The sequence below is a fragment of the Dermacentor variabilis genome, chromosome 4 (assembly GCF_050947875.1).
Source record: "Dermacentor variabilis isolate Ectoservices chromosome 4, ASM5094787v1, whole genome shotgun sequence".
NCBI classification, from domain to species: Eukaryota; Metazoa; Arthropoda; class Arachnida; order Ixodida; family Ixodidae; genus Dermacentor; species Dermacentor variabilis.
Genome location: NC_134571.1, coordinates 49,381,624 through 49,404,936, shown reverse-complemented (window position 1 = coordinate 49,404,936; position 23,313 = coordinate 49,381,624). Strand labels below are relative to the sequence as shown.

The window sequence follows — 23,313 nt, the reverse complement described above, 5'->3', positions numbered from 1 at the left end:
GAAAAAAAATCCCTAAACGCACACACGCACGTACACATGAACTGTTTCCGTGGGCACTGTCGGGCAGCCTGCAAAGGTGTTCTTAGTATTACACAGTGTCACCATACAATCCTACGTCACACTGTGTACAGTCACAATTTGTCAGAAAGTCCCGTGTCTTTTAAGTATCGCTGCAGCAGGGCAGCTCACCAACACGTTCAGACTGCCTAAGCCACAGAAAGCACACAAACGCGAGAGCATTTACAGAGCAACGCTCAAGCTTATACGCTTTTCATAAACATCAGAACAAGTCAGTTCAAGTTTACACCTGTGGCAGTTTTACTTCCATATTCCTTCTGCCTCATTACGTCTGGCTGGTACGATCAGCGCAAGTATAAATTCTGAGCTGCAACAAGAACTCCTCGAGAACATTTTCCTAACGTTTGCATGCTTAGTGCGTAGGATTTATAGGAATCACACATTAAGATTTGGCAGGCTTCTAATCAACATGATTAAATAATTTAGACAGCAAAAGCCTAGTGCATCAGAAAACTTTCGCCAGGCCGTTTCACAAGAAAACACAAATTTAGGTATCGTGTCTTAGATGGACAAGGTTCATGTCGACTTTTTTGCTGCGTTCTTGGTCGCGGTGGAATATGACATAGGTGTCGCTTTTCGGTTGATTGGTGCACGAAGGTGCGCAGCAAACGGGCATGATTGTATTTTTAGCCATAAAATCGTCAAGCACTTCTCATCTCACGTCTAGAGCCCGAAAATTCAATTTAGTTGAAATCAGCATTGTTAAAACAAACACCAGGCAAACATGACAGTGCCACACTGAATAATGCACGCACATGTGTGGCCGTTTTAACAACTCCGACAATATATCGCGGAGGTGCGGCGCGGGCCTGGTCAAAAGATGTCACCAGGCTGAACGGCGAGGGCGGCGCTGATATCGAGGGGCCCTAGCTGGCACTGCATAGTATGGAAGTATGCGGTATCTATTGCAGCTGGCCGTAAATGACGTAGTTCTTGCGGTCTCGATCCGCGCTAGAGTAAATACGTGTTTTCTCTTGAGGCGACACACGCACGCACAAATATACTCACACACACCTATGCACACACACAAAAAAGCACCGGCTTTTTAACCCATTGCACAAGACTCGTCCATATCTTGTCATTAACGCCATTATATCGTTTAGCGTTCAAACACTTGTGAGGCTCGCGTACTGGGGCTAATGTGGCGTAGCGTTCTGTTGTCATTGCGCATACCGGTGACCGAAGAGCTGCCGCCACGACAAAGAACAAGTTGGAGGGAGAGAGAAACATTTTTTTAAAATTAGTCAAGTAAATAAAGGCCGCCCCTGTGGCGGTCGCTGTGAGTTGCCTAGATTAAATTTATTCTTCCGCTTTACAACAAGTATAGCAGCAAGGTGCCACATGGCTTTCCGATGGGCACGAGTACTTCTTAGAAACATCCACTCGTTAAACTTAATAGCTGAGAAGCTGCGGCACTAATGTCTTACTAGATTTTGCTTGATAATGCCAAAGTTTGGGCTAATTGATTCTGCAATATTTATTTGTTAAACAGCGCAATTTCTCGATATTATTATTATTATTATTATTATTATTATTATTATTATTATTATTATTATTATTATTATTATTATTATTATTATTATTATTATTATTATTATTATTATTATTATTATTATTATTATCATTATTATCATTATTATTATTATTTTTGAACACATATATACAATTAACAGGAAAAAGGGAAAGCGCGGAGCAGGCTGATAACTGCCACCGGCAGGAGCAGAACGCCTGCCTACCCTTCAGAAGTTTGGTGACAGCATCAAAGAAATGGAAGATAGGAAGGAGGGGGGGAAAGCGAAAAGGAAGAGCAATAGGACAAATTTAAAGAATAAAGTAGAACACAATACAGATCACACACAGTAGGGCTGGTCACTGAAGGTGGCGCTACTAGATAATGTTGAATAGAATAGTTTCGACGCTACAAACATGAACCTAAGTTAGTTGACTCTAGAAAAGTAAGTAGAGCGCGATGAGCTGGATCACGTTCAGACGCACAACCACTGGGGTACAAACATTCGTTGAATGCCGTACACCGCAGGCCAAGAAAGTGATGGTCCCTCACTAGCGACATGCGCTGCGCACTGAAAGCCGGACACTCAAATATAAGGTGCTGAAGTGTCTCGCATCAGCCACAAGACGTACACAGTGGCAGGCCACACGTCCTTGTCTGTATAAACTTTCGCGCACGTTCACGCAGCCAACCCTCAGCTTTGGTAGTTGTGCTCTAACGCGATGAGGCAAGCCTCGGCCGGAGCGGGAACGAGGCGGGGCGAACACGGGGCGGGAACGTTCTATTTGCGACGCGCTGGTTTAGATGCTTCCTGAGGAAGTGGCAGCGAATTAGCAGACGAGCGTCATCAAGCTTGCACAAGATTTCTGGGCAGTCACAGCTATTATAAGCGCAAGTTGAAGCGAGTCGATCAGCCTCTTCATTTCCGGCGATTCCTACGTGTGAAGGTATCCATTTAGCAAAGAGAGATACCTCACGTGATCAAATTTTGCTTGCAGAGTCAATAATGTTGCGCACAACTGGGCAATCAATCTCACTCGGTTGTAACCTGCTAAGGACGGCGCAGGAGTCTGTAAAGATGGCAATCTTCGATGTAGTTAACTCCTCTTGCACGTATTTGTGTGCAACATTAATCGCTGCTAGCTCAGCATTTCTCGACAAGGAGGAACAGTGAAATTTAATGACAGAGACCAAACTGAAGCAAAGAGGAGGACAGCGCTTGCCCTTGTTTGTTCTTGAGCTTTTTCGACAAGGAGGAAACTCAAGAGCAAACCAAGACAAGCGCTGTCCTCCTATTTTCATCAGTTTGGTCTCCGTCATGAAATTGCGCTGTTTTACTTTGTGTTCCGGCGAGAAGAAAAAGCTCACTTTATAACAAAACAGGAGAAAAAACGCCCACGCCTTTAATGGAAGAGGGGAGACAAGTTACGCTGTAGCTCGGCACGTTAGTTACATTCCAAAATACCTCGGCACGCGTGCAACCACGGCGTCAATTGTTTCCCTATCTCAACCTAGATAACCACGCAAGGCTTGTCTCTTTAGAGCCACGAGGCAACGTTCTCAAAGTCAATCGCGTAGGTCTATTGACAACAAGAAAATCTCGAGTGGCGTACATATTCTATTGTGCGAGGAGTTCTCTACCGAACATTGACCTAGAACGTTTTGTTCTGATAGGGCAAGGTTGCCAATCAACCAAACACTTCGCTCATCACTTACCTATCGGCACTAGAGCGTCGACAGCCACCGAGGAGGTATCTGATAGTCTCGGCATGGGGGGGGGGGGGCACATATGTGTATCAGGTGAAGCTGTCGGTCATTTCATTGCGGTAGGCATGAGACTTGGTGAAAGAAACGCAGGGCCACAAGCATTATAACATGGTGTGTTTGGCAGTAAACGCAGTAAACGATTATAACTCAGAGGACAACTAAAGCAGACTAGATAGCTTCAGAGAGTTCGAATATCAGAGAGTGTTTTCGTGTAGGAGGAGGAAAAAAAGAGGGAAAGTATAAGGGTGAATTAGAAATGTTTTGCCTCTAAGTTTCTTTTAGCCAAATTAAAGCCGTAAATACGAAGTCAACATGTACATTCCTAGTGGTGGACCTTTCTTGCATCGAGCCGGCCTTATCTGCCGTTAGCTCCACGGTACAGCGCAGGTGTCAGTTGTGGAAATTGGCGGTTGTGCTTAAAGACAATGCGAGGCTACATGTGGCAATCAGAACCACCGATAAGCTCCGGTCATTTCATAGCGAATGTCTGCGCAACCCACCGTACAGTCCGGACCTCGTACCTAGTGATTTCCTCGTTTTCTGTCCGGTGAAGAGGTGTCTGGCAGGACAGCGATTCACGTGCAAAGATGAAGCTGAGACAGCAGTCCGACGGTGGTTCCGCAGTAAGCTCGACGAATTCTACCACAGGTGCATCTGAAATTTCGCGCTGCGATGGGGCAAATGTCTGAACTAGTGCGGGGACCATGTGGGAAAATAGTGCCTTATTTTGGCTGATAAAGAATAAATGAAAACACTTTTTGATTCGCCTTCATATAAAACAGACTAGCTACCGCGCAGATGAGTCAGGGGTATCGGAGTGTAAGGACAGGGAAAAAAAGGAAGAGAGAAAAACAAATGACAAATTGTTCACACGACTCGATACAACACGTGAACACTCAATGTATCTCACAATGTACGCAGATACTCAGGATCTGGAGAAATACGCTTAAGTCCTTCGGTGCTGATGTCCATCTGAAACAATCTCTCAGTACTATCTCCTCCGATAATCAGCCATTGTCAAGTCTATCTAGCGTAGTGGAGATTAGATTTGTTTATTCACTGTAGCGAAGGCAGTCGTTCTCTCGCTTGTTGTTCTGGTAAATGTGCAGTCGTTACTCAGGCGAAAGCGTTAGGCGCCTCGTGGGACGAAAAATTCGATGCCCGGCATTACGCTATCCGGCATTATGGCGCTGAAGTTCATAAGGAGTCGAACCCTTGACCTTTGGTGGGAGTAGAACCCACTGCTTGTGTTGTTAATTAGGGCGAAATTGATTAAGCCCCATGTCTATTGGCGGGAGTCCAGCACACGACCTTTGGTGTCAGGGCAAATTAGTCTATCAATTTCTTTATAAAAAAGCGTGAAGCCAAGGCGAAGAAAACAACGTCGGCATGACCTGTGGTTTTAATTGAGGGATAGTTATTTAAGGGCACTCGAATCTACTACCTTCATTGGAAGTCGACTGCACTTGGAGATATGGGCGCACCGGTCATATCTCCAAGTTCGATTCCAATTGCCATCCCGAACTTGGATGGATGGATAGATGGATGGATGGATAGATGGATGGATGGATAGATGGATAAATGGATGGATGGCTGGATGGATGGCTGGATGGATGGCTGGATGGATGTCTGGATGAATGGCTGGCTGGCTGGCTGGCTGGCTGGCTGGATGGCTGGATGGCTGGCTGGATGGATGGATGGATGGATGGATGGATGGATGGATGGATGGATGGATGGATGGATGGACGGACGGACGGACGGACGGACGGACGGACGGACGGACGGACGGACGGACGGACGGATGGATGGATGGATGGATGGATGGATGGATGGATGGATGGGTGGATGGATGTTATGAGTGTCACCTTTGGAACCGGGCGGTGGGTTGCCCCACCGAGCTCTTGCTAATACACTGCCTAATGTCCTGCCTAGGTTAAAATTCGTGGGTTCGACTTTGAGAGTAGAACCCATGCCCTTTGGTGGAAGTCGAACGCACGACTTTTAATGTTAATTAAGGCGAAGGGAGTTAAGGCACAGTTAAGTAAGATAAAGTTAATTGAAGAGCTCTAACTCACCACCTTTATTAGGAATCGAACCCAATTGGACATATGAGCGAACCGGTGATATCTCCAAGTTCCATTCCAATAGACATCGTGACCGTCGAGAGTCCAACCCACGACCTTTGCTGGGAGTCGAACGCACTACATTTTGTGGTAATACGGGCTAAGTAAGAATGCGCGGTTAATTAAGGTAACAAAAATTAAGGCACTCGAACCCGCGCCCTTTAGTCGGAGCCAAACCCGCAACCTTTGGGGTTAATCAGGTTCAAGAGGGGGGAACATTGGGTCAGTTGGTCCGACATGTTTAAAGAGGAAAAGAACCGCCACTTCAGACGGGGCGTGATGAACGAGTGGACAGGGTGAGCGGTAACTAGCAACTGAGGTTTATTACCAACAAACACATAGCAGCAAGATGTCGCATCTGCGCGCCGCGTGCCTTGACTGTCGTATGTTTAACGTATGCTAAAGTCCCTGTCGACGTTTTAGATATATGTTGGCTATATGTTGGTATACGTAACATACACGGCCATGCCATGTATATTACATGCGCTATAGGCGGATTATATCATCTTATATTGCCACACCACTCTATCACTAAAGTTGCTCCTACCAGGTCTTACATTCTTCACAACACTTTTATACTTCCACTTGTGAACGCAGGTTTTCATTCACGTAACTTCTTGCCTCGGATCACGAAAGGGTATCAAAAATGATCTATTTGCCAGGGCTCAGTGACCATTCAATTATCTATGAATCCTACTCCTGTCAACTTTCGCATCCCTCAAAGACAACTAAAACAAGAACATTGTACGATAAGGGTAATTCTAATGCAATAAACTGCGAGCTCGAAGAATTTACTAATTTTCTTCTGACTTTTGAAAGCCCTCAGTCCAGACAAACTGGTTACTCGTTAAAAACAAAATGCTAGACTTGTTTACTAAGCATGCGCCCCCCATTATTGTAACCGAAAGGAAGTTATCCTTGTGGTTCAAAGTCACATTGAAGCGGCTGAACCTGGGGCCGAGCACAACGCTTCAATGACGCAGGCGCGAGGAGCAGGTACTATGCCATAGAAAAAGAATTCGAAATACTCGCAAAAATGGAGAAACATTCCTTATTTTCACAGGCATTGCCCGCCATGTTAGGACATAACCACAAAAAATTCTGGCACACCATTAACCCTAATACCGCCCAAGCATTAGCTTTGTGCGACGAACCAAACCATTCAATTCCCGATCATGAGGCCGTCCTACAGCCTAACCACTTCTTGCCTTCCTTGTTTACCACTGAACCTGTCGACAACTTACCTTCCTTTCCTTATGTATACTATATCATGGTGCCCGACATTATGTTTTGTCTGAACGGCATTGCAGAACTAATCGACTCGTTAAAACTCGGATCTTCATGTGGCGTGGACGGTATCAAAGCGAAAATGCTCAAAAACACGAAATCGACTACTAGTGCGATACTGTGCCATATTTTCTAGCAGTCACTATCAACAAGTGTGGAACTGGTGGACTGGAAAGTGGGAAAGATTGTTCCAGTACCCAAAAAAGGTCCTCCATCTGTGTGCAGCAGTTATCGCCCTATTTCACTGCCTAGCATTTGTTCTAAACTAATGAAACATGTGGTCTACTCCAATATTGTCAATTTCTTAGACTGCAATAATTTCTTTCATTCTAGTCAACACGGATTTCGCGCAGGACTCTCATGTGATACCCAATTAGCTTTATTTTATAACGATATTAGTTCCAGCCTTGACCTCAACATACCCGTCGGTGCTTTCTCCTTAGACTTTGAAAAAGCATTCTACAACGTTCCGCATCGACGGCTACTCCTAAAGCTTTCTTGACTAAACATTAAGACGCCTGTATACAATTGGATTCGATGTTTTCTCATCAATCGACAATAATTTGTCTTTGCTAACACCCAGTCATCAAACCGATCCCCCGTAATCTCTGGTGTGCCACAAGGTACACTATTTGGACCCCTACTTTTTCTCATTTATATTAATGACCTCCCAGCTAGTATCTCTTCTACCAGACGTCTATTCCCAGATGTCAGCGTCGTATATTGTTCCATTAGAAACAGCGCAGATATTACTATTCAAAATGACTTCAACGTTATTGAGTCCTGGTGCGACACATGGTTAATGTCCTTAAATATAAAGAAACTTTCATTAATATCCTTCCACCGCAGGCCACATTACCCGCCAGCAAAATATATCATCGCCGGCTCCGCAATATCATCCACTGAATCTTATAAATATCTTGGCATAGCATTTTCAAGCAATCGGTCCTGGTCGACCCACGTAACAAACATAGCTAACTCCGCGAATCGCGCTTTGGGATTTCTTCGTAGGCACTTAAGGCTTGCTCCCCCATCAGTGAAACCAATAGCTTATCTTGATTTTGTTCGGTTAAAGTTAGAATACGTATGCGCTGTTTGGGACCCTCATCAATCTAACTTATCTAATATTCTCGAATCAGTTCAAAATCGTGCAGCTCGCTTTATTTACCCTGTGCATTCTTACCATTCCAGCGTTTCCAAGCTTAAGGCTCGGGGTCACCTTACCAACCTTCGATTGCGGCGTCAATTATCTAGACTGTGCCTTTACCACAAATGTTATAATGATCCCTTCGAAGTTCCAGATATCTTGCCTGTTCATTGCTTCTCCAGCCGCACAATCCATCCTAGAGCGGTTTACTCTCCCCAGCGCAAACTACCACTCATCTTCACTCCTTTCTTGTGACGAACGCATGGGACTTTAACTATGTACTAGCAATTGTCGTGCACCACTCCGATCATTATCAATCCAAAGCGGTGCTGTGATCACACTTTAACTGTAATTAATACCCATCCCTCATGTAATACCCCGATTGGGGCCTTTGAGGTGCAATAAATGAAATAATAACAATGGTACGACCCTACGACACATTATTACAAAATCTCAAATTTATTTAGTTATTTAGTAACTCGACAAAACATTTATCATTATATATTTATTAGCAGGTTTCCCGGTGACGGCCTGCTCCCGGTGACCAGAACCGGTAACGCACTCTCTCACCAGAGCAGGATTGGCCACCCTGGTGCAGTACTTGGCCACAACCTCCTATATGAATACAACAATCAAACCCCGGCCCTCAGTCCCCAGCAGCCGCGAAGCAACTGACCACGGCGGCGGTCAGATCTGTAACGCTGCAGAGGGTGCTAAGAATACCTGGCTCCGGACAGGCCGCCATTGGAATCTGAACCTGGCAACGTTTAACGTTAGAACGCTATCTAGTGAGGCGAGTCTAGCAGTATTATTGGAGGAATTAGAGGGTAGTAAATGGGATATAATAGGGCTCAGTGAGGTTAGGAGGACAAAAGAAGCATATACAGTCCTAAAAAGCGGGCATGTACTGTGTTACCGGGGCTTAGCGGAGAGGCGAGAACTAGGAGTCGGATTCCTGATTAATAAGGAAATAGCTGGTAACATACAGGAATTCTATAGCATTAACAAGAGGGTGGCAGGTCTTGTTGTGAAACTTAATAAGAGGTACAAATTGAAGGTGGTACAAGTCTATGCCCCTACATGCAGTCATGATGACCAGGAAGTCGAAAGCTTTTATGAAGACGTGGAATCGGCGATGGGTAAAGTCAAAACAAAATACACTATACTGATGGGCGACTTCAATGCCAGGGTAGGCAAGAAGCAGGCTGGAGACAAGTCAGTGGGGGAATATGGCATAGGCTCTAGGAATAGCAGAGGAGAATTATTAGTAGAGTTTGCAGAACAGAATAATATGCGGATAATGAACACCTTTTTCCGCAAGCGGGTTAGTCGAAAGTGGACGTGGAGGAGCCCGAATGGTGAGACTAGAAATGAAATCGACTTCATACTCTGCGCGAACCCTGGCATCATACAAGATGTAGACGTACTCGGCAAGGTACGCTGCAGTGACCATAGGATGGTAAGAACTCGAATTAGCCTAGACTTGAGGAGGGAACGGAAGAAACTGGTACACAAGAAGCCAATCAATGAATTAGCGGTAAGAGGGAAACTAGAGCAATTCCGGATCAAGCTACAGAACAGGTATTCGGCTTTAACTCAGGAAGAGGACCTTAGTGTTGAAGCAATGAACGACTATCTCATGGGAACCATTAAGGAGTGCGCAATAGAAGTCGGTGGTAACTCCGTTAGACAGGAAACCAGTAAGCTATCGCAGGAGACGAAAGATCTGATCAAGAAACGCCAATGTATGAAAGCCTCTAACCCTACAGCTAGAATAGAACTGGCAGAACTTTCTAAGTTAATCAACAAGCGTAAGACAGCGGACATCAGGAACTATAATATGGATAGAATTGAACAGGCTCTCAGGAACGGAGGAAGCCTAAAAACAGTGAAGAAGAAACTAGGAATAGGCAAGAATCAGATGTGTGCGTTAAGAGACAAAGCCGGCAATATCGTTACTAATATGGATGAGATAGTTCAAGTGGCTGAGGAGTTCTATAGAGATTTATACAGTACCAGTGGCACCCACGACGATAGTGGAAGAGAGAATAGCCTAGAGGAATTCGAAATCCCACAGGTAACGCCAGAAGAAGTAAAGAAAGCCTTAGGAGCTATGCAAAGGGGGAAGGCAGCCGGGGAGGATCAGGTAACAGCAGATTTGTTGAAGGATGGTGGTCAGATTGTTCTAGAGAAACTGGCCACCCTGTATACGCAATGCCTCATAACCTCGAGCGTACCGGAATCTTGGAAGAACGCTAACATAATCCTAATCCATAAGAAAGGGGACGCCAAAGACTTGAAAAATTATAGACCGATCAGCTTACTGTCCGTTGCCTACAAAGTATTTACTAAGGTAATCGCAAATAGAATCAGGAACACCTTAGACTTCTGTCAACCAAAGGACCAGGCAGGATTCCGTAAAGGCTACTCAACAATAGACCATATTCACACTATCAATCAAGTGATAGAGAAATGTGCAGAATATAACCAACCCTTATATATGGCTTTCATTGATTACGAGAAAGCGTTTGATTCAGTCGAAACCTCAGCAGTCATGGAGGCATTGCGGAATCAGGGTGTGGATGAGCCATATGTAAAGATACTGGAAGATATCTATAGCGGCTCCACAGCCACCGTAGTCCTCCACAAAGAAAGCAACAAAATCCCTATAAAGAAAGGCGTCAGACAGGGAGATACGATATCTCCAATGCTATTCACAGCATGTTTACAGGAGGTATTCAGAGGCCTGGATTGGAAAGAATTGGGGATAAAAGTTGATGGAGAATACCTTAGCAACTTGCGATTCGCTGATGATATTGCCTTGCTTAGTAACTCAGGAGACCAATTGCAATGCATGCTCACTGACCTGGAGAGGCAAAGCAGAAGGGTGGGTCTGAAAATTAATCTGCAGAAAACTAAAGTAATGTTTAACAGGCTCGGAAGAGAACAGCAGTTTACGATAGGTAGCGAAGCACTGGAAGGAGTAAGGGACTACATCTACTTAGGGCAGGTAGTGACCACGGATCCGGATCATGAGACTGAAATAACCAGAAGAATAAGAATGGGCTGGGGTGCGTTTGGGAGGCATTCTCAAATCATGAACAGCAGGTTGCCACTATCCCTCAAAAGGAAAGTGTATAACAGCTGTGTGTTACCAGTACTCACATATGGGGCAGAAACCTGGAGACTTACGAAAAGGGTTCTGCTGAAATTGAGGACGACGCAACGAGCTATGGAAAGAAGAATGATGGGTGTGACGTTAAGGGATAAGAAAAGAGCAGATTGGGTGAGGCAACAAACGCGGGTAAACGACATCTTAGTTGAAATCAAGAAAAAGAAATGGGCATGGGCCGGACATGTAATGAGGAGGGAAGATAACCGATGGTCACTAAGGGTTACGGACTGGATTCCAAGGGAAGGGATGCGTAGCAGGGGGCGGCAGAAAGTTAGGTGGGCGGATGACATTAAGACGTTTGCAGGGACAACATGGCCACAATTAGTACATGACCGGGGTAGTTGGAGAAGTATGGGAGAGGCCTTTGCCCTGCAGTGGGCGTAACTAGGCTGATGATGATGATGATGATGAGCAGGTTTCATTGCGCTTCTCACTGATATTAACCTAAATTTTAAAGATCTTTTTTTACAGTGAAATGCATCTGGTTTTAAAATCTTGAAATACGATGAGTAGATTGCAGGGAGAGGCCTTCTTCCTACAGCGGACATAACGTAGGCTGCTGCTGCTGCTGCTGCTGCTGATGATGATAATGAAGAAGAAGATGATGATGATGTTGAATGCAACTTCTAGTGCATCTGATGGCTCCTTCCTTTCTTTATAGATGAAAGTCATCGTGAGGTAAGAAAAATTACAACAGAACCCATCTCATGATGACTGTCGGCGGTTATGCAATTTGCAGTCAAGCTATCTAGCTGCACACCGTATTGATGGAGTCACGTTTATTTAAAATAAGCAGTCGTCATTCTTAGCCACCCGTTCCTTCGGCTGCATGCAACCTACACTGTTCCCACATTGCTATAGTGGTGGTGGTGATAAACTTTATTGGAAGGGGGGAGGGGGAAGAGGGAAGGTGGCTGAGGGGTCGGGCTCAAATCGCCAATGGCCTGCTTGCTATCGTTGATGACGGCAGTTGCTTGCGCATGCATGAACATGGCAATCGTGGTTTCCTCCGCTTCCACCACTCGGCCAGCCGTCATTGTTATGTTTTCTATCAATCAATCGTTGATGATGGTGATGAAAAACTTTTATTCAATAAAGGGAGAGTTTTCAGGCCAAAAATGGCCCTTCACATAGGTGGAGTCCTTAGTCCATGGGACCCCAGTGGACGATGCCGCTACCCGCGCCCTTTAAGACTCCAGCGCCGAGCAACTGAGAAGGGCTGCCTCCAATGCTTCTCTAATGAGGGAAGGGTTAAGGGGAAGGGAAGGATTCATTTGACATGCCCACACCATGTGGAAGTAATCGGAAACTTCCCGACAGTGTGGGCATCGCCCATCAACTTGTGGGTCAAAATGTTTCTCTATTGCAGTACATGACAGGGTGTTGGTCTGCAGGCACCTCAAGGTTCGCTCATCGGCCTTACTTATACGGTCTCATTATACGGCCTCGTAAAGGGCTCAGTTTGAACAAGGTGAGCACCACCACAATCGGTTCCGTACTCATCGAGGCGTCCGGCCTAACGTAAGAGGAGGCCCGTGAAAATGTCTGCCCAAACTTCACTCAAAATATCATCGTAGTCAGCACACCTAAGCCCAAACACGCTGCAAAGTACGTTAGAATCAAGTCTTTCAAGATTATGGAAGCGGAATACGAGGTTAACGCATACGAAGCGGCACCACATGCCACATGCAAAGGCTTCATCCGAAGAGTGGACATCAGAGACTCCCAAGCTATGATAACAAGAAATATCGTGCATGACTTGAACCCGCTTGCGCTGGCTGCTAAGCGCATCAAGACGTCGGGATCGGTCATTGTACCTTTCGATGTACTTAAAGTGCCCAATTTTGTCAGGTGTGGATCCACACTAGTGAGATGCTACCATTACAGGAAGCAATTCGACGTCTGCTTCACCTGCGGAAGGGTCGGGCACCGCTCTGATCTGGGTCCAACACCTGACTTTGTTCAGTGCAGGGTATGTGGAACTCGCAACCCAGGAGATCAACATGTGTGTGTACCTAGGTGTAAATTTTGTGAAGGCGATCACCCTACGGGCGACAAGTTTTGTAAGCAAAGATTTCAAGTCCCTTACGTCGTACGACTCCGTCGAAGAGAGTGCAACAGGACTCGGTCGTCAACAACAGCGCAGTCGAAGGCGCAACAGCTGGCGCCCAACCATCGCCCCGAGGACAGGGACCACTCACGCTCCAGGAGTCGCCTCAGATCCAGACATGGTTCGCTATCCAGGGAGAGAAGGCGCTCCAAGTCAAGGGAAGTGCAGGTGCGCTTCGTGCACAGGGACTCAATACCTGGCGAGATGACGACGCCAGGAACCATCTGGGCTGACAAAGTCAAAGGTATGGCTAGGGTTGCTGGGGGCGCCTCGGCTGCTGTGGGTCATGACAATGATTCCAGAAAAGAGCAATTAATTAAACAAGTAACTTCTTTAAGAAAAGCTAATGATGAATTGACCAGGCAGGTAGTAGATCTTTTCAAAAAAGAGCAGTCGAGCCCTGCTAGAGTAGAGATAGGTAGCCCTGTAAGCCAAACCAATGATCCAGGTGAATCCAGGTCCCTTGCCCCTAAAAAGAGAGTGGTGAGTTCCGAAGATGATTCAGTCTTCTCAGCCCTTAGTGAAATAAAAGAGGCAATTAAAGCGATAAGAGAGACAGTGGAAACGACCAACTTTAATGTGGACAAATTGTGGAAATGGAGGCTAACGGCGTAGGAAAGACTTAGGAAAATGGAGGCGCGAGGGGATGACGATGATGAGTATCTGCCATCGGAGGCGGATAGTATAAAGTTCATTCCTGGATTGTCGGGGGGCCATCACAAAGAGGAAAATAGCGGGTAATAGAAAGGCAGCCGCACCTAATAACAATGGACAGTAATCATGGATTTAACGTGTGGCAATGGCATTCTCGTGGGTTCCAACACAAAAAGCAGCACTGCAGCACGTGATCAGGTTATCTGACGCCAGGCCAAAGGTAATTATGCTGCAGGAAACCTTAGCGGACGAAATTATGCTTGCTGGGTACAAAGTTATATGTAGAGACAAAAAAATGGGGAGGGGGTTGGCGACCCTTATTGACAAAAAGTTGCCATACATTGAGCATGATATTCACCTTCGACTTTCCAGGTATGAATTTATTCTAGTTAAGATAATACTTAAAAGGAACAGAGGTAAGACGCAAAGCATTTTCTGCTTGAATATTTACAGCAGTCCTAGCGACATTAGACAGAGGTTTAGAGCACTCTTCAACAAGGTGCTTTCGGTTGCCAAAAACTCCCCGCTCGTTATTAGGGGGCTTTAATGCTCCCTATCACACATGAGGATACACTTGGAACACAAATAAGGGAGAGGAGCTATGGAGTCTTGCCATGGACCTGGGGTTATGCTGGATTACTGATCCGGCGTATCCCAGCCGTTGTGGCACGTCCACAAGCAGGAACACCACACCAGGTCTTCCTTTTGTAAACAATTCAAGAGGAGCCAATTGGGAAAATTTAAACTTGTATCTCGGTAGCGATCATTACATCATACACATAACCATACGCATACCGATACAGGAAACTAGAATCTTCAAATTCATTGATTGGGATCAGTTCAGAAAAAACAGGGCGAACAGAAGGAAAGTGGGGCCTCTAGGCGCCGAGCAGGAGCCCCTTCAGACATGGGTCATCCAGCTCAGAGAGGACGTCAAAGAGGCCACTAAAGAAATCAGGACAGAGGAAAATATTGAAGCTACGGACAGCAGGCTGGCGCATGTGATTGAGGCCAAACAGGCTATGTTACAAAGATGGAAAACGCAGAGACTTAACAGAAGGCTAAGGAAAAAAATAGCGCAATTAAACAGAGAAATTGATGATCATTTGAAGACCCTCGTGAAGCAACAGTGGGATGAGATCTGTAATTCGGCTGATGGTAGACTCAACCATGGAGGTAGCTGGAACCTCCTCAAGCACTTGCTCAACGAGAATGAAACACGGACAAGTAAGAGAACAGCTATAGCTAAGTTGGTTCATCAGGAAAGCCAAGATAAAACAGAGAGGGATATCATGGATAGTCTCGCAGCCAAATATCTCCCACTTAAAAAACCTAGCGAAGGGGACGAGAGCACCGAATATACGGGAGGCATATGTGAAGAACTTGACCGCAACTTCACTGAGAGAAAAGCGAGGGCGGCTCTTCACAGTCTTAATGATAGATCGTCGCCTGGTCCTGACGGAATAACTAACAAGATATTGAGAAATCTAGATGATGAATCAATTTCTTATGTAACTGAACACTTCCATGAATGTTGGAGAAAAGGGTTATACTCAGAGGAAAGGAGGGTAGCCAATACTACCTTCATACCAAAGCGACGCTATGAAACATGTCATCCTAAATCGACTCACGAAATACGTTAAGCAGAACAACATCCTCCCATACAACTTGATCTGCTTTCGTCCCGGGCTCTCAACTCAGGATGCTATGCTGCTGATCAAACACCACCTTATACAGGCCAGCCCAGCGCATACGAAAGCTCTTTTGGGATTGGATGTGGAAAAAGCTTTTGATCGTATAAAGCATAAGGCAATACTTGACGTTCTCTCGGAGATGGGTTTAGGTAAGAGACTTTTTAGCATGACTAAGGACTTTCTTAGAAATGGAACTGCACAACTCATGCTGGGTGAGCTTAAGTCAGAAGCTAAGAATTTGGGAAATAGGGGCACTCCACAAGGGGCTGTGCTCGCACCCATGCTATTTAATTTAGCAATGTCCAAGGTTGCAAGAAATCTGGAGAAAATTGGGGGCATACATTATGTGATATATGCCGACGACATAACCATATGGAGTGCCAAGGGTAATGTAGGACAGACAGAGACTAGATTACAGGAAAAATTATATGTTGTAGAGAACACACTGAAAGACATAGGGTTGAATTTCTGGGCAGCCAAATCAGAGCTCTTAGTCATTAAACATAGCAGAAAAGGTCGTAAACGAAGACGTTACATTCCAGAAGATGAGCCAAGAGTTTGCTTATACACTCATGAAGGATCCGCAACCATGCTAGTTGAAGAAATCAAGGTTCTTGGGTATCGCATAGACGGAAACAATGCTAACTATTGAACAATACGACATATCTTGAATAAAACAGACGAAGTCATTACATTACTAAGGAGAATTACCAATAGACACAGAGGCTTAGGTGAAAACAGCGCTTTGAGGTTAATACACGCCTTTGCTTTCTGTCACTTTACTTATGTGGCTGGATTATTCAAATGGAAGCAGGCAGAACTCAACAAACTTAATGTGATGCTCAGGAAGCTCCTTAAAGTAGCCCTACGGATACTCAGTAACGCTGCAACCGACAAACTCATGAGTCTAGGGGTGCACAACACAATAGAAGAAATCGTGGAGGCCCAACATCTAGCGCAACACGAAAGATTGACAAAGTCACGAGCTGGCAGGAACATATTACAGGCAATAGGTGCAGAACTGAATACATCAAGGAGCCCAATAGAGGCTGAAGTAGAATTAAGGACTGAAGTTAGGCACAAGATCAGAACCAACCCTCTCCCCAGAAACATGCATCCAGTATAGAATGTCGAAAGGAGGAAGGCAAGAGCTAAAGCACTCTTGCAGGAAATAGAGCAGCAGAACCAACTGGCAGCTATAGTTGATGCTGCCTGGGTGAAAGGTAAAGAAGCATATACGGCCATTGCATCAAATTATCAAGGGAAGGTGCAAGACGCGCTCAGTATTTTTTATCAAGGACCCCATGATGGCGGAACAAGCGGCAATTGCTCTAGCCATCAGGAGTAATAAGTGGGCCTGCATTTACAGAGATTCGAAATCCGGTGCAAATTGTTTTGATAAAGGCTAGGTAGCTGGAGTTGCAGCTAAACTTTGTGAAAACATCGGAATTATGAGAACTGAAATCCGATGGTTTCCTGCGCATATGGGGAAAGTGGACGAGACTCGGGTAAAGCTCAATGAGGGTGCTCATGACTTGGCACGAGGACTTGCTGGCCATGACAGCCACAACCGAGCCATTCACCATCAAGCCAGGGAATCTAAAGATCATTTAATAACTTACAATGACATTACCAAACATTACTATTTAAGACGCAGGCAATACCCTTTGCCTCATTCAAAACTGAACAGGGCTCAGGCAGTCTCACTGCGCTTATTGCAAACGGGTACATATCCCACACCGTACAGAATTATTAAAATATATCCAGAGAGGGGGATTAAGATGGACTGCAGTGATTGTAATGGCATCATTGGAATCAGACATATGCTGGCGGAGGTTCCCGCGACTCTCCCCAACCTCGTTGAAGAATGGACACAGTGGGAGAAAAGGATTTCCCATAGTTTCAGGACCGACTAAGGGCAGTTCAGAGGGCCCATGATGTCGCTGAAAGGCTTGGCCTGACAGTGCCAACGTGGGAGCAGTCCGCCTTGGCTTAAGAAGTTGAGCCTCCGGACCTCATTACAATAAAAGTTTTCACACACACACACCAACCCGTCAGTAAATATATGTATGGAAGCGGCACATTATTCAGATATATGGGTTAAAGTAAGTTGTTTAAGTCCACATGAGAGTATACTTAATTTTTTTCCTGACTCCGGAAATTGATAGTTTTTGCACAGGTCTTGACAAAGTCCCCGCTGGTACGGCCGCTGCTTTTGCCGTAATAAAACCTGAGGAAAGCACGCTCTCACGACGTGAAAAGAATTCCTAGAAAGTGCTGTCTCGACGTAGAATGCGATTCGTCGAAACAGGATGACGTTCATGGCGGCTCAATAGTCGAAGATATCCCCTAAATCTTCGCATGAGGGATAAGCGTCAATATGAGGTACACATGATTCCGCATTCGTGCCCTTTGTCGATGTGCAGCGTGGAAGACCACGACATGTTCTCGGTGCTTGAACTTGTAAACTCTCCATTGTACGTAGGACGAAGGGGCCATCACAAACCATCACAAACGTAGTAACCAAAGACTATAAGACAACTTGGGCCACTGGGCCAGCGTAAAGCTTGTAAACATGACGGCATGACGAGGGCCAGATGACGACAAAGCTAGAATGACGACAATGAAACGACCACGGAAGCATCATGACCACGCGCACTTAGCTATTGGCTCAAGCTGAGAGTCAACTTGGGCCATTTTATCGGCTAAGAGGATAGGTATTGCAACATGTGGCACCGTTCAGCGAGTTGGTAGTGTCAGAATTTTGTTGCAAAGTGAAAGAACAAAAACGCACACAAGATACACAGACCACATGTTCCTTTGGTTTCAAATGCGTGAGCATTTCTGCGCTGGTCCAACGAGGAAACCCGTCCGTCCGTTCGCCTGTCACCTCGGACGAATCGCAATCAAGAAATTAATGCATAAAAATGATTTTTAAAGAAAACATGTTTGACGTGTTGAGTTTCGAACCTACGACCCCACGCGCTCAGAAGCCAAGTGTCTTACACAATGGGCCCAACACACACGCTTGCAGAAGGTGAATATATCTACTCCATATGAACTTGTTCTACCGGGGGTACAAAACAAATGTCAAAGGAGAACATTTTCTATCGAGGGTATCTTTAAAGATTTTGTGATGAAATAAAAGACATCTCTAGGACCAAATGCAGAGTCGACTTGGACAATTGTAGACCTCCCGAAAATTCCGACTTTGTGGAAATTTAATGCCAACACGCCCCATCCCCAATGCGTTTCTGTGGTCGGCGGTTGCGCGTTCCGTTGGGGTGTTCCATTGGGGCACCCATCACCGGTCAAAACGCCACCGATCTGTGAATGCTCAGAGGCGAGATGATGGCGCTACACACACAGATAAGCAGTCAATCAGTTGATAAAGATGATCGGGAGGGGTCAGTTATATGGATCTCAGCACGGGCGATAATTGTTCGACGCGGGTAGATAACGTGCTAAAGAGCGATAAGGGCTTACAATGATTGGAGCAGTTCACGTATGGTCCATAAGCACCAATAAGGATTGATGAAGGTTGGATCGAGTTTGATAAGAATTATAACAAACCATAAAGATTGATAAGTGCCAGATATAGTATGATAAATTTTATAACGGCTGATAAGAGTTTCTATGGGTCAGATCAAGTTTAATAAAATTGGTAATGACACCGGGCTTCGTGGACATAAGCAAGTAGCACAATGCAAGGGAAGCCGGAACGCGACACACTCATGTTCCGCTCAAAGAACAAATTAAAGCGTGTCCGCTGTCGAGTGATTGACTTCTTCCTATCGTTGACGAGTTTGCAGCTATGCTTTCGTACTAATTCCATGAAAAGAGACGTTGCCCGCATCGGTGACATTATGTAATGACAGAAATGACACACTTATTGGCTAGAAGTAAAAGTGAGGCATTCGGCTACGTGCACGGCATAGCCAACCGGTCCGGGAAGATGACGCAACCGGCGTGGGCCCAGCGCAGCGCGATGGTACAATGACATGATCGCTTCTACCAGCCTCTTCCTTTCCGATATCCTTTGGTCTATTCTCTGCCTGCGCACTTATTCATCTCGATCATCCTTCCCCACCTCCTAACTAGTTTCGATGATAACCACGAACGCTGAGTGCCCTTTCTTGGTCCATGTATAGTTATCATGATATAAAGTGCTGTACTATTTAAAAAAATGCATGTTTGGCTTTGTCTGCATTTTTCCAATGAAATTCAGCGCTCGGCCTGTCATCTGCACCAAAAAAAACGTGAAGCAGGAAATTTTGTGTCACTACACGTTAGGTTAGACGCACGCCATTATCGCGCACAACTTTACCGCCACCGACAGCATTAATAAAACGTGTGTGCGCAATTATTTAACTCAACATGCCGTATGGCAACACCTGCGGTCTATAAAAAATGTAGAACAAACACTCAGAAATGTTTATTATAGAATATGTTTATAAACATGACAAAGCCACATACGTAGGGATGACAAGGGACAGAAAGGAACAACTCCACATGTGAAGGAATGCTTACATCACTATTTAAAACGCCCATTCAGAGAATGAGTTGTCTCGGCGTTCATTGGCCAAACTGTGTAGGACAATCCAGGGCCCTATTGCGGGCGTTGATGCCATCGCATACTGGCCCAGCTCCATGGTTCCCTAGATCGAAGGAGAATAGGCACAAAATACCATTTTATTGAAACAGTACAAACAAAACAAAAAACAACACCTCAGCTTGGGGTCCGAATCAATTCTAACAAGCTTCCGCTTTCTAACGCGTTCCTATATTGTATGTGCTCGTTCCCGCACTCCGCCCCTCTCGGAATGCGGTGGCCCGCCACAGGGAATCAAAACTCGTGACGTCATATTCAGCAGCAGCTGTCTTCAACAGTTCTTAAGAATCTTTAGCAATGTGCAGCTCCTTACGGATACAGTCATCTTGAAGGCGAATGGTAAGGAGCTGCAAGAACACTACAAAACAGTTTTTCGGCAAACGTCGAGTGCTTCAGTGAGTGAACATTGCTAAATAGTATTTATGTCATGCTGCCTTTTCCCTATACGACTCAAAAGGTTCCAGTTTTTCTGGGGTTGTTACAATTGTTACGGACGTAGTGATTTAACGATCATTGTAATTATATTTGGTATCGTTTTTTTTTCATGCTTTCAACTACACCTTTTTTACAGGATGTTTGATTATGTGCATGAGCAGTGTACATAGTAAAATTTATTCGAAGATTTGATCACTACCGAATATTCTTTATCTGTAACCCTGTTCTGTGAAGATAATTTCTACTATAGTTTGCGGTATTCACGTGTACATCTGCCTTGCAGTGTTTTCCACCCCCCTTGCTCAATACTCCTCATTAGGCCTGTAAGATATATTGAAATAAATAAATAAATAAATAAATAAATAAATAAATAAATAACGACAGCATTCTGCCGTTTGTGTTTAGCTGCTCTTTGTGAGGCCAAGGGGCAAATAGCACACGCAGCAAACGCACTATAATTAAACAGCTCTAGCTGGCGCATTCCTAAGCTTAGCCACGCTTCTTTCGTGCGTTCCATCACTCCTTTGCACCGCCCGTCCTCATTCCCGCCATCCAGTGCACACCCGGTCACTAGAATCTACAACTATAGACGCTATGTATTGGTTTTCCGCTGAACCTCGATTCTGTACACGATAAGTGAATCGAAAACTACAAACGCACAGTTCCATAATGACCCTTGACTGAGATAATAAAAGTAAGGTGAAGCAGTGAGGTTGGCAGACTCATTCTTTCTAGAAAAGTGTGCAATGATCGTCACCTTCTGAGAGGGGCCTAGTTCCATGCGGTACTTCTGGACCATCTTGGCCGCAGTGTATCTCACTTTTAGCAAGGCCAGCCTCATTCCAGCGCAGTTGCGGGGCCCGACGCCAAAGGGCATGAATGCTGCTTTCGTAAACAGGGCCTCCTTTCCGGGGGAAAACCTGCGCGGTATAAAAAACATATGTGCGCTATGAAGCCGCAAGGCTGCATTTACAAGCGGTAGATACTCTTTACTTACGTCCCTTTGTTAGTTAGTTAGTTTGCTGGTTTATTCGTTCGTTTGTTCGTTCGTTCGTTTGTTTGTTTGTTTGATGGTTTGTTCTCGTTCTGTTTTTTTTTATTTTTTCAATATCTTTAGGGCACGTTCGCATCATGAGTGGTGCCCGCTACTCGTTTACGCTTGATAAATATGCATGGAAACACAGACTGTCTTCAAAAACCTAGCAACCAAATAGGGTGAGAAAAACAAAGGTCGTGGTATACGCAAAATATGGTTATCTGAACACTCTTGGATCTATCATAGTGGCTGTGTAGAATAAGACTTTCTGTGTTACGAGTTGGTTATAGTCCACATAAAGCATGTTAGCGTTTTCAAATGTAAACCACGGCTTTACGAGGTTAATAAATATGCCAGACAAAAGTGATGGTACGTTGGGGCGAGAATGTTGGAAGGTTACCACATGATGAAAAAAAAGCGCGGATTATAGTAGTGACAGATAAGTGTATCTCTTTGGTAGTGAATTCTCGTTTCCTGAGAAGACGTTGGGTTTATGACGTAAGCGCTGCACGTGTGCGCATTTGGTTGTCTTCTTGCATCGTTCTGTCTCTAAAATAAATCACTTGATGCAAGCATTCGACCATGTCCACTGTGTTCTTCTTATCCTCATTCTGAGTCCTTTTGTTTGATTTCATACTTGTGCTAACAATGCAAGTGCCGGCTGTGTATCAGGCGGATGTGGGACTTTCATTCTGGTGCGAGCAATCTGTTTTTGCCTGAATGTAGTACCTGACTGTAGAGTAAAAATAACAACGAAGTAATCGTTCTAGGATATTCCTTTCTTAGGTCAGTTTTACCAGGTCTTGTACGTGCAAGTTATTAAAGGTAGCCTGAACCTGCGCTGGACGTATCAGTTCATTAGCACTTTTAAATTCGTAGCACAACAAACTAAAGCGCATTTCTTAGTTGTGGCGGAAGAAGTTACATTCTAAGCAAAAATTCTCAGGTTGACTTTTATTTTCCTGATTAAGCGATCTCAATTTCCAAATTCTGCTATAATGCTATATTAAAAACTTTACTAATCCATTACGCATTCATCGCTTGGGAAGGGCGTGTTTGTGAAATCAATGCCCTTCGAGTCTATATTTTTATCACAGTCCTACTTTTAACAAGGCACAAAGCCGAGTGCTTCAGCTAACGTAACTTATTGTAGTTATCCTACCAAACAGGATTGACTCAATTTATTCAATCACATCCACCAGCAATTCCAGTCATGGTTGCGCCATCACTAACAACACATCACCGTTGTTCTCTCTCGATAGGGCCGTTTATGTCCTGTCCTTTGCACTCTAACTTCTGCGTGGGAAACATCTTATTCAGTCAAGAAATAATAAATATGTAACCCTATAAACAATAATAATTGTTTTTAGGAAAGCGCTACAAGGCCCATTTTAGGCTTAAAGTTACAAAAACAGTTTGGCGTGATCAGAAAGACCTCATATGGCTGTAAGAAACGTCTGTGTGACACAGAAGAAGGTCTTGTTCTTCTTCCTTTCAGAGTGTATTCTAATTCTGACCAGCACTGGAGGCAGTCCACTTTAACAGCTAAGAAAACAACTTCGATCCCAAATAATGGAACGAATCTGGAAAACGTCTCTGCGACTAGGCGGCACCTCTCGTTGACAACTAAAACCAAAGAAATGCATATATCATAGCTGTATTTGAAGGCTTTCCTTGTGCAAACC

General features: G+C 44.8%; 1 protein-coding gene across 1 annotated transcript in view; it reads right to left on the bottom strand.

Moving 5' to 3' along the window:
• Positions 1 to 20,027: 20,027 nt before the first annotated feature.
• Positions 20,028 to 23,313, bottom strand: part of LOC142578192 (cytochrome P450 3A14-like) — a 37,425-nt gene continuing 34,139 nt past the window's right edge. Inside the window, exons 13-14 of the mRNA XM_075687594.1 lie at positions 21,350 to 21,512; positions 20,028 to 20,203 (exon numbers count right to left, since the gene is read on the bottom strand). Of these exons, the coding sequence (XP_075543709.1) occupies positions 20,084 to 20,203; positions 21,350 to 21,512 (283 nt within the window). The 3' untranslated portion in view covers positions 20,028 to 20,083. The remainder of the gene's footprint in view (positions 20,204 to 21,349; positions 21,513 to 23,313) is intronic.